Below are 17,879 nucleotides of genomic sequence, written 5' to 3'. Positions count from 1 at the left end.
ATGTGATGGAGTTGTATAGAGTAGACCCCCTTGTTCTCTCAGTCTTACTGAATGATTCTCTCAGTCCTCCAGTCCCTTCATCCACCTTTTCCCCATTTGTAAACTCCACTGTGACAGCCAGCCATTTTTTCAGTTCCAACATCTTAATAAAGCCTTTTATTTGGAGTGAGGACATCTATTACGCCGGGGTCAAGTTCTCTCTCATTCATTATAACAGAATTCTGCACCCCAGACATACCAGGTCGGCTTTTATATGTGATTTTAACGAGACCTTGTTAGCTCAGGCCAGGTGACATTGTCCTGGCCGGCTATAGAGCTAGCTTCACCAGGGAGGCATCAGTGTGCTGAATCCAGGCTGAACCGAACTCATACAGTACCTGGACAGCACTGGTATTGTATTCCACTCTCCATAGAGCACAGCTCCAGTGCTTAATAAAGAGGTGAGCGTTGTATTTGCTGGGGTTGCTGTGGGGTAGAGCTACCTGACACACTTCCTAATCTGAGTCCAGTATTTGGCATAGCATAGTTAAAATGGTTGTATCAGCATGGGCCATTGAAAGTATAAAAAGGGTCTCAAACAAGACGTGTGACTCATATGGAGGCTATTAAGAATGGCATGTACTTCTTTGTCCTCTAGCACAGCCCTCTTTGAATGGACTGTAATAGGCTGCAGGAAACTCTGTTCGATAAAAGCATTCATGCAGGAGAGTTCTTGTACTATTCACAAAAGAGCTGCCTGGTGTTCATTTAGCGCACAAATAGCCATGTATGTGTACATGTTTTCTTGGTCAACATGGATGTAATACTGCTTGGGCTGCAGAGAGCAGCCAAACGGATTAGTTGGCGTAAAACACAGTCAAGAATATAATTACTGACTTGGTAATGCAGACTCACACCTCTCTATCTTCCAAGAAAACATGCTCCTCCAACTACATTCATAACATGTCCACTAGACTAGATCATGTTGTCACTCCAGTACACCAGTAGCTCTCTGTAATTAAGGAGACAACATACCTACTCCTCTGTTGATTCACAATTACCTTCATTGTGATTCAAATTATACGTATTGTTGTCTGTTGTGTTTTTTAATACGTTTTTTTCTTTTGGAGTATTTCTGCCCCTCTTCTTCAATACATGTACAGTAACTGAAATATTCATACGTCAACAATTATTTCTATGTGTTTCTCAGATAAGGGACGATAATAAGCGGCATCACCCCTGCCTTGTGGATTTTTCCAAACTGCCTGAAACAGAAAAGAATTACAACCTGCAGATGTCAACTGAAACCTTGAAGTATGTCCTGCTTTATAAGTAACACTATATTAGACCCACTGAGAAAAGGAGGAAGACAAAGAGAGAGATATGACAGAAGGTGTGGGTGAACCAGGGGCTCAGTCAGGAAGTAGACTAAAGGCTCTCTCTGTAACGGCTGTTGGAAGCAGAAGGTGAGGACCAAGGTGCAGCGTGGTACGTGTTCATCCTTTTATTAATGGAACTGAACACTGATGAACAAAACAACAAAGAGAACAACTAAAACAGTTCTGTCTGGTGCAGACACAAAAACAGAAAGCAACTACCCACACCCATAGTGGGAAAACAGGCTGCCTAAGTATGGTTCTCAATCAGAGACAACGATAACCAGCTGCCTCTGATTGGGAACCATACCAGGCCAAACACATAGAAGTACAAAACCTAGAACAAAACATAGAATGCCCACCCCAACTCACGCCCTGACCAAACCAAAATAGAGACATAAAAAAGAAACTACGGTCAGGACGTGACACTCTCCTGCTGGGCTCTCAGCACCTGAAACACCCCAGTGTTCCTGACATCACCCACCTATCACCGTAGGACATCTGCTATTGATCCACTGACAGCCCACACTGACGCTGAGAAATGAAAGTTTCACGAGACAGAGAAGTGTGTGTGAGTGATGCGTGTGTGTGATTAGAGAGGGCGGTAAAGACTGCTTTGATTAACGTTCATCTACAGTGACATTGACACAACAGAGACAGACAGCGTGGGCCCTGAAAGAGCAGCCCCGCCCTTCTGCAATCACACCACATCTCTCCTTTGTCCTCTTACTATGACAAAGCAATGAGATCCTGCTGATAGTTGTACCTAGTGAATAACTCTTCCCTAATACGTCTTTAAGGGGATATCTATGGTTTCATAATGGACAAGGACATGCATGATTGAACAAATCATTACTCTCTTCACGTTGGTTCTATTGCCAGTCTGTGTGATTTGGAAATAGGGCAGAAACCCACCAGACCTAGTATCATAACATTAAGCCTGCTGATTATAGTATTTAGTAGAGTGTGAAGGCAATGTGAGTGTCTTAAACTGTCACTTACTAAGAAAGCTGATCCTGTGTAGACAGATCTAATCCCCAGGTTGGGGAGTGTTAATATGTGTGTCTCTTCACAGGACCCTGCTGGCATTAGGCTGCCATGTTGTCCAGGTCAACGCCAACGCTGAAGAGGACCTGAAGAAGATCAAACTCCCAAAAAAGTAAGTGTACTGTAGAGTAACAGATGATGGAATGGACAGAGAATGGTCAACATCAATAACCCAATACATTATATACCAACTTCTAGATATGTAGACGTGTTCTGTATAGGATAGTAGAAATATGAAACATCTAGACAAATGTGTGTTTTGACCAGGGGTTAATCTTGATAATGTCCTGTTTTGATTGAAGCTACATGATGTCGAATGGTTACAAGCCCACACCGCTGGAGCTGTCTGACGTGAAAGTGACCCCAGGTCAGGAGCTCCTGGTGGAGAAACTGGCGGAGAACGCCCACAACGTGTGGGCCAAGGACAGGATCAAACAGGGTTGGACCTACGGCATTCAGCAGGTAAAGCACACAGTCATCTGTGTTAAGTCTTTGTGAAAGGACTGCAGGTTCATACTATCCCAGCTCATACAGTACCACACAAAGGTTTTATAACAACTGACAAAACAATGACCCTCTCTCTATGCAAGCCACAACAAATGGGAAATGGGACACAACCTCCACCACCTCCTGCAGAGTGAGGAATGATGCTGAAAGGATTCACAGAGAATAGAGTCATAGTAATAACATCAAACACTCAATGACCCTTAGGGATTGGCAGCATTGGCCTAGAGCGGGTCCCTGGAGTGGTGTGTGTGTGTGTGTGTGTGTGTGTGTGTGTGTGTGTGTGTGAATCTAACTGTGCCTGTCTTTTCTCAATGCAGGATGTGAAGAGTAAGAGGAACCCTCGCCTGGTGCCATATTCTTTATTAGACGAGCGCACTAAGAAGTCCAACAGGGACAGCCTCCGTGAGGCCATCCGCACTCTGATTGGATACGGGTACAACATCGAACCTCCCGACCAGGATGGCGGTAAGTTATCATTACCACACAAACCCATGCTGACATCCATGGTTAAGATGTATAGAACAGTAGAAGACTTCCTGTGTTGATACTGTGGCTGTCCTCCCACCCAGCAGGCCACGTGGTGGAGAGACTGAGCATTGACAAAATACGCTTCTTCCGTGTGGAGAGAACGTATGCGGTGCTGACAGGGAAGTGGTACTTTGAGTTTGAGGCGGTGACGGGAGGTGACATGCGTGTGGGTTGGGCCAGACCTGGATGTAAGCCGGATGTAGAGCTGGGTACTGATGAGCTGGCTTTCGTCTTTGATGGATACAAGGTGAACCCTCCCTTCTTCTTCCTACATCATTGAACATCAAGTACTCATAGAGTGAACGTTTAACTTTGTGTTAATGCTAGCTGATGATAGGATACACTGTAGAATAGATTTTTTGTTGGTCCTATAATTTAAGATTGAGTAAGATTGCAAAGGTTAGCCTGTGTGTGTGTGTGTGTGTGTGTGTGTGTGTGTGTGTGTGTGTGTGTGTGTGTGTGTGTGTGTGTGTGTGTGTGTGTGTGTGTGTGTGTGTGTGTGTGTGTCTGTGTGTGGGTGTGTGTGTGTGTGTGTGTGTGTGTTTTTTTATCTTCAGGGTCATCGTCTGAACATGGGCAGCCGTTTCTTTGGCCGTTGTTGGCAGGCGGGGGATGTGGTGGGCTGCATGATCAACATGGAGGACAAGTCTATGATTTTCACCCTCAATGGAGAGATCCTCATCACCAACAAGGGCTCCGAGCTCTGCTTCGCCGACTTCGAGACGGAGGACGGTAAGTGTGTGAGACTGAAGATGGTGGGCATGTAAAACAACCAGCAGTGTGTGAGACTGAAGATGTTGAGTACTGTATGTATAACAACCAGCAGTGTGTGAGACTGAAGATGGTGGGCATGTAAAACAACCAGCAGTGTGTGAGACTGAAGATGGTGAGTACTGTATGTAAAACAGCCAGCAGTGTGCGAGACTGAAGATGGTGAGTATGTAAAACTGCCAGCAGTGTGTGTGTGAGACAGAGGATGAAGAGTGTGTGTCACGGACCTCTCTAAGCTCTGCTCCCTCTCTTATGTATCTGTGCTGCCGGATCACTGACAGACATGCTGACAACTTAACCTAAAACCATCATGCTGAGAAAATGAGTGCAAAATCAGTACCTCCCCATTATGAAATTACCTTTATATAAGGTGACACTTCTAAATTGACTTGGATAGATTTGACCCTCCCCCAGCAGTGTGTGTGACAGGTGCTCTCTCTCTATCTCTCTCTCTCTCTCTCTCTCTCTCTCCCCTCTCTCTTTCCCCTCTCTACCCTCTCGCTCTCTCCCCTCTCCCCCTTCCCGCTCTCTCTCTCTCTCTCCCTCTCCCCCCTTCTCTCTCTCTCTTTCTCTCCCTCCTCTCTCTCTGTCTCTGTCTCCCAGGTTTTATCCCAGTATGTAGTCTGGGCCTGTCCCAGGTGGGTCGTATGAACCTGGGGAAGGATGCCAGTACCTTTAAGTACTACACAATGTGTGGTCTCCAGGAGGGCTTTGAACCCTTCGCCGTCAACATGAACCGTGAGGTCACCATGTGGTTCAGCAAACGCCTCCCCACCTTTTTCAATGTGCCAAAGAACAACAACCACATAATGGTAAGACAGACAATAATATATTTTAGAAAATCTAAATCAATCACAAAATCAATATTGTAATATACAGTTGAAGTCGGAAGTTTACATACACCTTAGCCAAATAGATTTAAACTCAGTTTTTCACAAATCCTGACATTTATTCAGAGTAAAAATTCCCTGTCTTAGGCCAGTTAGGATCACCACTTTATTTTAAGAATGTGAAATGTCAGAATAATAGTAGAGAGAATGATTTATTTCAGCTTTTCTTTCTTTCATCACATTCCCAGTGGGTCAGAAGTTTACATACACTCAATTAGTGTTTGGAAGTATTGCCTTTAAATTGTTTAACTTGGGTCAAATGTGTTGGGTAGCCTTCCACAAGCTTCCCACAATAAGTTGGGTGAATTTGGGCCCAATCGTCCTGGTGTAACTGAGTCAGCTTTGGAGGCCACAACTTTGGAAGTATGATTGGGGTCATTGTCCATTTGGAAAACCCATTTGGAGGAAAAGGGAAGGCTTGCAAGCCAAAGAATACCATCCCAACCGTGAAGCACGGGGGTGGCAGCAACATGATGTGGGGGTGCTTTGCTGCAGGAGGGACTGGTGCACTTCACAAAATAGATGGCGTCATGTGGAAGGAAAATTATGTGGATATATTGAAGCAACATCTCAAGACATCAGTCAGAAACTTAAGCTTTAACTTCTTGACGCTACCTATCCCGTTAGCGGGATAATTGTCATCAACAACCGCTGAATTGCAGAGCGCCACATTCAAATAATATTACAAAAAAATATTTATATTCATGAAATCCCAAGTGCAATATAGCAAAACACAGGTTAGCATTTTGTTAATCCACCTGTCGTATCAGATTTTGATAGCGAAAGCAATCCAAGCATTTGTGTAAATTTATCGATCACTAGAAAAAACATTATGAACACCTAGCATCAAAGTAGCTTGGTCACGTAAATCAGAAAAGCAATAAAATTAATCGCTTACCTTTGATGATCTTCAAGTGTTTTCACTCACGAGACTCCCAGTTACACAATAAATGTTCCTTTTGTTCCATAAAGATTATTTCTATATCCAAAATACCTCCGTTTGTTTGGCGCGTTATGTCCAGAAATCCACAGGCTCGAGCGGTCACGACAACACAGACGAAAATTCCAAATAGTATCCGTAATGTCCACAGAAACATAATCGATCCTCAGGTTGTTTTTAAAATATATAATCGATAATATATCAACCGGCACTGTCTTTTTCAGTAGGAGAGGGAGAGACGATGGCTGCCCAAGCTCTGTTGCGCAAGCAAAATTCATGCGAACACCTGACGCGATGTTATCTTTCTCGCTCATTTTTCAAAATAAAAGCCTGAAACTATGTCTAAAGACTGTTGACACCTCGAGAAAGCGATAGGGAAAGGAATCTGGTTGATATCCCTTTAAATGGAGCGAAGGCAGGCTATGGAACATGGAGCTTTCAAAATAGAAGCCACTTCCTTGTTTGATTTTCCTCAGGTTTCGCCTGCAATGTCAGTTCTGTTGTACTCACAGACAATATTTTTGACAGTTTTGGAAACTTTAGAGTGTTTTCTATCCTAATCTGTCAATTATATGCATATTCTAACATATGGGCCTGAGAAATAGGCCGTTTACATTGGGAACGTTATTTTTCCAAACATAAAAATAGTGCCCCCTAGCTGAAAGAGGTTAAGTTCCTGACTGATGTCTTGAGATGTTGCTTCAATATATCCACATAATTTTCCTTCCACATGATGCCATCTATTTTGTGAAGTGCACCAGTCCCTCCTGCAGGAAAGCACCCCCACAACATGATGCTGCCACCACCGTGCTTCACGGTTGGGATGGTGTTCTTTGGCTTGCAAGCCTCCCCCTTTTTCCTCCAAACATAACGATGGTCATTATGGCCAAACAGTTATTTTTTTGTTTCATCAGACCGGAGGACATTTCTCCAAAAAGTATGATCTTTGTCCCCATGTGTAGTTGCAAACTGTAGTCTGGCTTTTTTATGGCGTTTTGAAGCAGTGGTGTCATGACGTTGGCCTGGGGGTAGGTTTATGACAGTCATAAATAACTCTTCCCCCTTTTTTCCTCTCTCTACCCTACTGATGTTACATTTGAAAATCCCTTTGCTTAACATAGAGATTCTGGGAACATCAGAAGGTGGGGGAAATGAACTATATTCTGGTAATCCGACCAATTGAACATATGCGGTGGTACTTAATGAATATGATGTCAGTTCGGTTGTCATTTGAGACATTTTCATCAATGATAAGATGACATAAACGCTACAGTGGAAAGTCAACACATCAGAGTTATCGGATTCACATGGAATTGTTGTTCAATTTAAATGTTTGAATATGAAATTATTCGTGATGGGATGAAATGTGATTTTAGCTTCTAAAATGTGAGAATTGGGTTTTCATAAGGTTAGGGCTCTGCTCAATCAGTGGCCCCCCCTGTGAAGAGACATGGGTTATAAAACTTTTCAGACACACCCTTCTCGCTCCACTATATAAAGCCTTGACGAAAATGTAACCTCCTGTTCCGAGGATGTGGGGACGACGGTCCGATGTCAGAATGGTTCAGATAATAACTACAGAACAAAGCCAACATCAGCGTGAGCTTTAGTTGCGAATGGTATGAACCTTGAACTCTTATTCACTACAGAAGTGATACCTCCTAGCCGTTGAGTTAGCAACAGCAGCTGCAAACGAGGGTTAGGAAGGAACACACAGAATATCGTGTCTATCACACAACGACGTTACTACAACGTATCCAATTGACCACCAGAGACATTCTTCAAAGGACGAAGGACTCGGTTTGGCAACACGGCCTTCCATCTACCACCAACCTACCGAAGCGCAGCTCAGAGTAAATATTTATTGCATTTTCCTTTTCCAAATGGGCGGTAATTTAGAATGCATAAAATACTGTATTTACGATAGCACAGCTTCCTCTTTTGGTCCTCAGTCTTTCTGCTCTTTCATTCAAACCCAGCCCTTTTCTTTTGTGTAACCAGCCGTCATACCTGTTCCGCCCGCTAGGGACGTTTTCCTTTATGACGTAATTTGTAATCAATTCATTCTTTGTATATGAAATTCTGTGTGATTCGTTAGGTATTTAGTAAATAAATAATTAAACCCAATTTTGTATTGCTGATTCAACTTGTTAGCCAGGGTTTGTGAAGATAACCAAGAATTTACAACTTTCAGATGAGACTGAATTAAGGTGACGATTAATATTGACTGCTATTGATGTAAAATATTACTAGGTCTTTAAGAGTTTATTCGGAAGATAACAGCTCTATAAATATTATTTTGTGGTGCCCCGACTCTAGTTAATTATATTTACATTATTAGCTCAATCAGGTAATATTAATTACAGAGAAATTATTTTATAGAATAGCATGTCATATTACTTAATCCGGCATAGCCAAAGACATGACAGTGGCTTCTTCCTTGCTGAGCGGCCTTTCAGGTTATGTTGATATAGGACTCGTTTTACTTGGATATAGATACTTTTGTACCTGTTTCCTCCAGCATCTTAACAAGGTCCTTTGCTGTTGTTCTGGGACTGATTTGCACTTTTTGCACCAAAGTACGTTCATCTCTAGAATCATTCTGAGCGGTATGACGGCTGCGTGGTCCCATGGTGTTTATACTTGCGTACTATTGTTTGTACAGATGAACGTGGTACCTTCAGGTGTTTGGAAATTGCTCCCAAGGATGAACCAGACTTGTGGAGGTCTAAAATGGAGGTCTAAAATTGTTTTTCTGAGGTCTTGGCTGATTTCTTTTGATTTTCCCATGATGTCAAGCAAAGAGGCACTGAGTTTGAAGGTAGGCCTTGAAATATATCGACACCTCCAATTGACTCAAATGATGTCAATTAGCTTATCAGAAGCTTCTAAAGCCATGACATAATTTTCTGGAATTTTCCAAGTTGTTTAAAGTCACAGTCAACTTAATGTATGTAAACTTCTGACCCACTGGAATTGTGATACTGTGAATTATAAGAAAATAATCTGTCAGTAAACAGTTGTTGGAAAAATGACTTGTGTCATGCACAAAGTAGATGTCCTAACCAACTTGCCATAACTATAGTTTGTTAACAAGAAATCTGTGGAGTGGTTGAAAAACGAGTTTTATTGACTCCAACCTAAGTGTATGTAAACTTCTGACTTCAACTGTACATGCAGAGGTCCACAGAAGGCGAAGATTATAGGCTATTTCACTATATTGTTTAGAATGAGTAAATTAACAGGCCAAAAAATGTATCTATGCCAGGTGACCAGAATAGATGGCACCATCGACAGCCCTCCCTGTCTGAAGGTGAGTCACAGGACTTTTGGGACCCAGAACAGTAATGGTGACATGGTATACTGTCGTCTGAGCATGCCCGTGGAGTTCCACACCTTCTTCAAGACCAGCCCTGTCATGGACATGAACGGAGTGCACGACGAGCACGAGTCCCTCAAACTCAAACACAGGTCAGACCTCTGAACACATTCACTGTTGTACAACACAAACACAACCTCTAAAAGCACTTTATCTTCTCACATTTGAAATGTTTCTTCAACACTCATGTTTTCCTCGTAGACATCCACTGAAGTCCATGAGACACAGTCATGACGGAATAAGAGGAACAGATTACAGCAACATCACCACGGTATGAAGTGGATGATAAACAGCTACTGATGGTGCTTGGTATAATGTCACCATTATAGACTTCAGGTGTTGTAGATCAAGCTAACCTGCCACCATGTTGTCTTGCAGTACTACTACTCTGTCAGGGTATTCGCTGGTCAGGATCCATCCTGCGTGTGGGTGGGCTGGGTCACCCCAGACTACCATTACTATAGCAACCACTTCAACCTCAGTAAGAACCGGACGGTGACAGTTACCCTTGGAGACGAGCGTGGGCGGGTCCACGAGAGGTAAGCACGTTGTTAAGGAAACCCTCACCCTCATGTCGGTATCAACAGTAATGATCAGTGCTAATCAAATACCCATCTCTCTCTTCTTTTCTTCCCCTCTTCCTCCCTCACCATTCCCCAGTGTGAGGAGGAGTAACTGCTACATGGTGTGGGGAGGGGATGCCACCAGCTCAGGCCACTCGTCCAGTCGCAGTAATGTGGACCTGGAGATAGGCTGCCTCATTGACCTGGCCACTGGCCTGGTGACCTTCACTGTCAACGGCAAGGAGCTGGCCACCTCCTACCAGGTACTGCATTGCCAACTACACAGAGTGTCTCTGTACAATCTCTTTCCACTTTATCGCTTCAGACTCCTTTCTGCTGCTATCAACCCAACACTATCTTTCCCATCATGCAGTCTGCATCTTATCAGACCTGCATCATCTCTAGAAACATATCATTCTGTCCTGATCTCTTCATTACTCATTGTAATAGTCACTCAGTCCTCCTGCCTCGGGCTCAGAAGTAGGGTAGGAGCTGTCTGTCCTGCCTGCCAGCTCTTAACCCAGCGTCTGGCTGTCTCTGTATGTACTTTCAAAACAGAGAAAAAAATCTCCCCTTTGTAGGGCATGATCTTCTTCATTCCTCCCGTCGCAGAAACACGGTGAGCTTTTAAACTGTTCTGAGTCATCCTGCCAGCCTCTTCCCTAGTCTCTTTCAGCAACGCCTGACCTGACACCAACGCACATAGGCACACACACACACACACACACACACACACACACACACACACACACCAAGTCAGATAGCTACAGAACATCATGCACTTTCACTTCCAAGCTGCTCTCTAAGTCACCCTCTTACTGCGACTTTTCTGTCTGTAAACGTCTTACGTTAATGCTGTGCTGTTTCTTCTCCAGGTGGAACCTAACACAAAGCTGTTTCCTGCTGTGTTTGTGCGACCGACCAGCCCCAATCTCTTCCAGTTTGAGCTGGCCAAGATAAAGGTAGAGTAACTCGATTCCAATCGCTACTTTCCTGACCTAAAGTGTGTTCAATCTTTCCCCGGTTCTACTGTTATACAATCGACCTCTGACCTCTACAGAACACCATGCCTCTGTCGGCGGCCATCTTTAAGAGTGAGCATAAGAACCCAGTGCCTCAGTGCCCTCCGAGGCTGGACGTCCAGACCATCAACTCAGTGCTGTGGAGCCGCATGCCCAACACCTTCCTAAAGGTGGAGACAGCCAGGGTCAGTGAGAGACACGGCTGGGTGGTGCAGTGTCTGGAGCCCCTCCAGATGCTGGCTGTGCACATACCTGAGGAGAACAGGTAGACATTTACATGTGCTTATACATACTGTACACACATACATAGAGTCAGCACACAGACCCTGCTTGAGGACATAAGCGCTCCTGTATACTGCCATTCTCTGTTTGAACATTGTACTGAACCCCATTGACCTCCCCCAGGTGTGTTGACATCATGGAGCTGTCTGAGCAGGAGGACCTGAGGACGTTCCACTACCACACCCTGAAGCTCTACTGTGCCATGTGTGCACTGGGCAATACCCGTGTAGCACACGCCCTCTGCAGCCACCTAGACCAATCCCAGCTGCTCTACACCATCGACAACCAGTACCTGTCGGGCATGCTGCGTGAGGGCTTCTACAACGTCCTGATCAGTGTTCATCTGGAGACGGCCAAGGAGGCCCGCCTCATGATGAACAACGAGTTCATCATCCCCGTCACTGCCGAGACTCGCAGCATCCGCCTGTTCTCCGATGCCACCAAGCACCACTCTCCTCCCGGCGTGGGCCTCAGCACCTCCCTGAAGCCCCGGCTCAACTTCTACCCCCCCTGTTTCATCAGCACCAAGAGGGAGCAGCAGCTGTACAGCCCCCAAATCCCCCTGGATGCCCTGAAGGAGAAGGCCATCACCATGCTGACCGAGGCCGTACAGGGCGGTGGGCATCACATCAGAGACCCTGTAGGGGGCAGCGTGGAGTACCAGTTTGTGCCCATCCTGAGGCTGATTGGCACGCTGCTCACCATGGGCGTGCTGGGCAGTAAGGACGTTCATAAGATCCTGCTGCTTATCGACCCCAACGTGTTCGCGGAGCATCACGAGGAGGTGGCCACCGCGGTGACGGAGGCCGCAGAGAAGGAGGGACTGACAGCTGCCGAGGAGAAGGCGGTGGAGGCCGGGGAGGAGGAGGCTGCCAAAGAGGCCAAGCAGCCAATCAAAGGTCTGCTGGAGAAGAGGCTGCCTGAGCCAGTCAAACGACAGGTAACATGCTTACTGAGACAGAGTCACTGCTTCAGCTAGTCTTTCAATCACATGCTCTGCAAAATGCACTGACATTTATAGTCCGTTCCAAAGTCACTTAACCATGTAATGTCTCTGTATCAGTGATTTATCTTCTCATGAGTCCACTCAGATACAGTATGTGTCATTAGATGCAGTGGTCTAAGGCACTGCATCTCAGTGCTAGAGGCGTCAATACAGACCCTGGTTCGATTTCAAGCTGTATCACAACATAGGGCGGCGCACAATTGGCCCAGCGTCGTCCCTGTTAGGGTTTGGCCAGGGTAGGCTGTCATTGTAAATGAGAATTTGTTCTTAACTGACTTGCCTAGGTAAATAAAGGTTAAATAAAAAATAAAAATGAATTTCTGTGTGTCCAAATCCCAGCTGATATTAAATGTGGAGGCTGACAGATTGTCTCTATGTGTTTTTCTCTCTCGTAGATGTGTGAGCTGCTTCACTACTTCTGTGACTGTGAGCTGAAGCATCGCATCGAGGCCATCGTGTCCTTCTCAGACAGCTTTGTCTCCAAGCTGCAGTACAACCAGAAGTTCAGGTACAACGAGCTGATGCTGGCCCTCAACATGTCTGCTGCCATCACCGCCAAGAAGACCAAGGAGTTCCGCTCCCCTCCCCAAGAACAGGTACACACTGAAATAGAAATAACCTAGGATGGCCTCCTAGTTAAAGATGTAGGTAATGGTGAGTTTATCATCTCTCTCCTGTAGAGTCATAGTATGAGAAAGTCACAGGCAAGCAGTTTCATTCACAGACTTTCGGACGTGGCCGTAACTCTGTGATTGAGTTAGGCTTTTTGAAATGGTGCCCACTTCATGAGGACTGGGATGACTGCAGACATCTGTGTGTTAACCGTGTTACACAAGTATTAGATAGAAGTGTTTGCACATTAACACAGGACAGGCTGCTGCTCCTAAGCGAGTGTGCGCACACATACACACTGCAACAAGGGCACATTGTTCTCATAAACCTCAAAGTAATCCTCTGGCCGCCTCTCCACTCTAAACTAAAAAGAGAGTATTTGGGGGGAGTTGTGGGAGTGTTCAGTCATTTTTCCACATTCATGGGTAATTGATTTCTTCCTTTTCCTTAAATTCCCTTTGGTTTTGTGTCATTGGGTTCTTTCATTTGTGGAGAGCACAGCTGGCCCGGAGTGACTGAGTGAGGCTTAGTGACCGGCTCTATAACAGTCTAACAGCTCCCCAAAGATCTTTAATTTCTGCATGTCCCTTCGCTGCCCAGCCTCAAGGCTGTGGGAATCCATCCCTGTCTGCTGTGTCATTGTCACTTCAGGTTTACCAGGGCTCTTTACGACCCGCCCCCCTGGCCCTGCCAGACAGGAAGGAAGAACACCCTCATCTCATCCACAGTATTTCAGGGTCACAGCTCCCTGCTCACTTCAGCACTTTTCACAAACTATAATGACTTTTTACTTGGCTCCTTCAACTTCTCTTACTGCACACAAGCTTTGCTATTTTCTCTGAACTATTTACAGTGCCTTGCGAAAGTATTCGGCCCCCTTGAACTTTGCGACCTTTTGCCACATTTCAGGCTTCAAACATAAAGATATAAAACTGTATTTTTTTGTGAAGAATCAACAACAAGTGGGACACAATCATGAAGTGGAACGACATTTATTGGATATTTCAAACTTTTTTAACAAATCAAAAATTGAGCGTGCAAAATTATTCAGCCCCTTTACTTTCAGTGCAGCAAACTCTCTCCAGAAGTTCAGTGAGGATCTCTGAATGATCCAATGTTGACCTACATGACTAATGATGATAAATACAATCCACCTGTGTGTAATCAAGTCTCCGTATAAATGCACCTGCACTGTGATAGTCTCAGAGGTCTGTTAAAAGCGCAGAGAGCATCATGAAGAACAAGGAACACACCAGGCAGGTCCGATATACTGTTGTGAAGAAGTTTAAAGCCGGATTTGGATACAAAAAGATTTCCCAAGCTTTAAACATCCCAAGGAGCACTGTGCAAGCGATAATATTGAAATGGAAGGAGTATCAGACCACTGCAAATCTACCAAGACCTGGCCGTCCCTCTAAACATTCAGCTCATACAAGGAGAAGACTGATCAGAGATGCAGCCAAGAGGCCCATGATCACTCTGGATGAACTGCAGAGATCTACAGCTGAGGTGGGAGACTCTGTCCATAGGACAACAATCAGTCGTATATTGCACAAATCTGGCCTTTATGGAAGAGTGGCAAGAAGAAAGCCATTTCTTAAAGATATCCATAAAAAGTTTATATATCCATAAAGTTTGCCACAAGCCACCTGGGAGACACACCAAACATGTGGAAGCAGGTGCTCTGGTCAGATGAAACCAAAATGTTAGTGGTGGCTGTTTAACAGTCTGATGGCCTTGAGATAGAAGCTGTTTTTCAGACTCTCTGTCCCAGCTTTGATGCACCTGTACTGACCTCGCCTTCTGGATGATAGCGGGGTGAACAGGCAGTGGCTCGGGTGGTTGATGTCCTTGATGATCTTTATGGCCTTCCTGTGACATCGGGTGGTGTAGGTGTCCTGGAGGGCAGGTAGTTTGCCCCCGGTGATGCGTTGTGCAGACCTCACTACCCTCTGGAGAGCCTTACGGTTGAGGGCGGAGCAGTTGCAGTACCAGGCGGTGATACAGCCCGCCAGGATGCTCTCGATTGTGCATCTGTAGAAGTTTGTGAGTGCTTTTGGTGACAAGCCGAATTTCTTCAGCCTCCTGAGGTTGAAGAGGCGCTGCTGCGCCTTCTTCACAATGCTGTCTGTGTGAGTGGACCAATTCAGTTTGTCTGTGATGTGTATGCCGAGGAACTTAAAACTTGCTACCCTCTCCACTACTGTTCCATCGATGTGGATAGGGGGGTGTTCCCTCTGCTGTTTCCTGAAGTCCACAATCATCTCCTTAGTTTTGTTGACGTTGAGTGTGAGGTTATTTTCCTGACACCACACTCCGAGGGCCCTCACCTCCTCCCTGTAGGCCGTCTCGTCGTTGTTGGTAATCAAGCCTACCACTGTTGTGTCGTCCGCAAACTTGATGATTGAGTTGGAGGCGTGCGTGGCCACGCAGTCGTGGGTGAACAGGGAGTACAGGAGAGGGCTCAGAACGCACCCTTGTGGGGCCCCAGTGTTGAGGATCAGCGGGGAGGAGATGTTGTTGCCTACCCTCACCACCTGGGGGCGGCCCGTCAGGAAGTCCAGTACCCAGTTGCACAGGGCGGGGTCGAGACCCAGGGTCTCGAGCTTGATGACGAGCTTGGAGGGTACTATGGTGTTGAATGCTGAGCTGTAGTCAATGAACAGCATTCTCACATAGGTATTCCTCTTGTCCAGATGGGTTAGGGCAGTGTGCAGTGTGGTTGAGATTGCATCGTCTGTGGACCTATTTGGGCGGTAAGCAAATTGGAGTGGGTCTAGGGTGTCAGGTAGGGTGGAGGTGATGACGGAAGTGAGTGCTACGGGGCGGTAGTCGTTTAGCTCAGTTACCTTAGCTTTCTTGGGAACAGGAACAATGGTGGCCCTCTTGAAGCATGTGGGAACAGCAGACTGGTATAGGGATTGATTGAATATGTCCGTAAACACACCGGCCAGCTGGTCTGCGCATGCTCTGAGGGCGCGGCTGGGGATGCCGTCTGGGCCTGCAGCCTTGCGAGGGTTAACACGTTTAAATGTCTTACTCACCTCGGCTGCAGTGAAGGAGAGACCGCAAGTTTTCGTTGCAGGCCGTGTCAGTGGCACTGTATTGTCCTCAAAGCGGGCAAAAAAGTTATTTAGTCTGCCTGGGAGCAGGACATCCTGGTCCGTGACTGGGCTGGATTTCTTCCTGTAGTCCGTGATTGACTGTAGACCCTGCCACATGCCTCTTGTGTCTGAGCCGTTGAATTGAGATTCTACTTTGTCTCTGTACTGACGCTTAGCTTGTTTGATAGCCTTGCGGAGGGAATAGCTGCACTGTTTGTATTCAGTCATGTTACCAGACACCTTGCCCTGATTAAAAGCAGTGGTTCGCGCTTTCAGTTTCACGCGAATGCTGCCATCAATCCACGGTTTCTGGTTAGGGAATGTTTTAATCGTTGCTATGGGAACGACATCTTCAACGCACGTTCTAATGAACTCGCACACCGAATCAGCGTATTCGTCGATGTTGTTGTCTGACGCAATACGAAACATGTCCCAGTCCACGTGATGGAAGCAGTCTTGGAGTGTGGAGTCAGCTTGGTCGGACCAGCGTTGGACAGACCTCAGCGTGGGAGCCTCTTGTTTTAGTTTCTGTCTGTAGTCAGGGATCAACAAAATGGAGTCGTTGTCAGCTTTTCCGAAAGGGGGGCGGGGCAGGGCCTTATATGCGTCGCGGAAGTTAGAGTAACAATGATCCAAGGTCTTTCCACCCCTGGTTGCGCAATCGATATGCTGATAAAATTTAGGGAGTCTTGTTTTCAGATTAGCCTTGTTAAAATCCCCAGCTACAATGAATGCAGCCTCCGGATAAATGGTTTCCAGTTTGCAAAGAGTCAAATAAAGTTCATTCAGAGCCAACGATGTGTCTGCTTGGGGGGGGATATATACGGCTGTGATTATAATCGAAGAGAATTCTCTTGGTAGATAATGCGGTCTACATTTGATTGTGAGGAATTCTAAATCAGGTGAACAGAAGGATTTGAGTTCCTGTATGTTTCTTTCATCACACCATGTCACGTTAGTCATAAGGCATATGCCCCCGCCCCTCTTCTTACCAGAAAGATGTTTGTTTCTGTCTGCGCGATGCGTGGAGAAACCTGTTGGCTGCACCGCCTCGGATAGCGTCTCTCCAGTAAGCCACGTTTCCGTGAAGCAAAAAAAATTTCAGTCTCTCGATGTGCAAAACTGATAGAGACATACCCCAAGCGACTTACAGCTGTAATCACAGCAAAAGGTGGCGCTACAAAGTATTAACTTAAGGGGGCTGAATAATTTTGCACGCCCAATTTTTCAGTTTTTGATTTGTTAAAAAAGTTTGAAATATCCAATAAATGTCGTTCCACTTCATGATTGTGTCCCACTTGTTGTTGATTCTTGACAAAAAAATACAGTTTTATATCTTTATGTTTGAAGCTTGAAATGTGGCAAAAGGTCGCAAAGTTCAAGGGGGCCGAATACTTTCGCAAGGCACTGTATGTATAAAGTGTGTAGGGCCATTGTGTAGCACAGTCATGTGGTCTAAATGACAGTCTATGTGTGTTTCAGATTAACATGCTGTTGAACTTCAGTATGGGGGAGGACTGCCCGTGTCCAGAGGACATTCAGGAGGAGCTCTATGCCTTCCACAATGAGCTGCGGCTGCACTGTGGTAAAAAAAACACCATCAGGTTTTATATGACCAGTCTGGAGCTGGAGATTATGACCTGCCGTCTGACTAGGATTAAAAATGAATGTCAGCATCAAATGGTCTGTACCGTAGAGATGAGCTGTGGAATTCATCGAAAACAAAAATGCCGGCATTGGAGATGTACTTTACTTACAGCAAAGGGGACACAATGCTTGTCCAAATAGGACTGGATAAAACAACCACAACAAGAGTCAACATAATAGCATTTTTACTTGACAAACGGTGTAATATAGCTTGCTCTCATCCTGT

The 17,879-nt window shown here is 45.5% G+C and overlaps 1 protein-coding gene across 2 annotated transcripts in view; it reads left to right on the top strand.

Annotated features, from left to right (window-relative positions):
- LOC110498363 (ryanodine receptor 3) overlaps positions 1-17,879 on the top strand; it is a 96,978-nt gene that overhangs the window by 26,547 nt on the left and 52,552 nt on the right. For both annotated transcript variants that reach the window (XR_016488994.1, XM_036954899.2), the window contains 16 exons: positions 1,190-1,293; positions 2,431-2,514; positions 2,705-2,864; positions 3,227-3,374; positions 3,482-3,684; positions 3,995-4,169; positions 4,812-5,020; positions 9,307-9,509; positions 9,619-9,688; positions 9,796-9,956; positions 10,078-10,243; positions 10,856-10,942; positions 11,041-11,267; positions 11,408-12,224; positions 12,686-12,886; positions 17,489-17,591. Coding sequence is in view for 1 of the 2 variants with exons in the window: in XM_036954899.2 (XP_036810794.2) it covers positions 1,190-1,293; positions 2,431-2,514; positions 2,705-2,864; positions 3,227-3,374; positions 3,482-3,684; positions 3,995-4,169; positions 4,812-5,020; positions 9,307-9,509; positions 9,619-9,688; positions 9,796-9,956; positions 10,078-10,243; positions 10,856-10,942; positions 11,041-11,267; positions 11,408-12,224; positions 12,686-12,886; positions 17,489-17,591 (3,118 nt within the window). In the remaining variant the exon portion in view is untranslated. The remainder of the gene's footprint in view (positions 1-1,189; positions 1,294-2,430; positions 2,515-2,704; positions 2,865-3,226; positions 3,375-3,481; positions 3,685-3,994; positions 4,170-4,811; positions 5,021-9,306; positions 9,510-9,618; positions 9,689-9,795; positions 9,957-10,077; positions 10,244-10,855; positions 10,943-11,040; positions 11,268-11,407; positions 12,225-12,685; positions 12,887-17,488; positions 17,592-17,879) is intronic.

This window comes from Oncorhynchus mykiss, chromosome 19 (assembly GCF_057628025.1).
Source record: "Oncorhynchus mykiss isolate SJ-2025 chromosome 19, ASM5762802v1, whole genome shotgun sequence".
NCBI classification, from domain to species: Eukaryota; Metazoa; Chordata; class Actinopteri; order Salmoniformes; family Salmonidae; genus Oncorhynchus; species Oncorhynchus mykiss.
The sequence above is the reverse complement of the archived record's forward strand: the minus strand, read 5'-3'. Positions and strand labels throughout refer to the sequence as shown.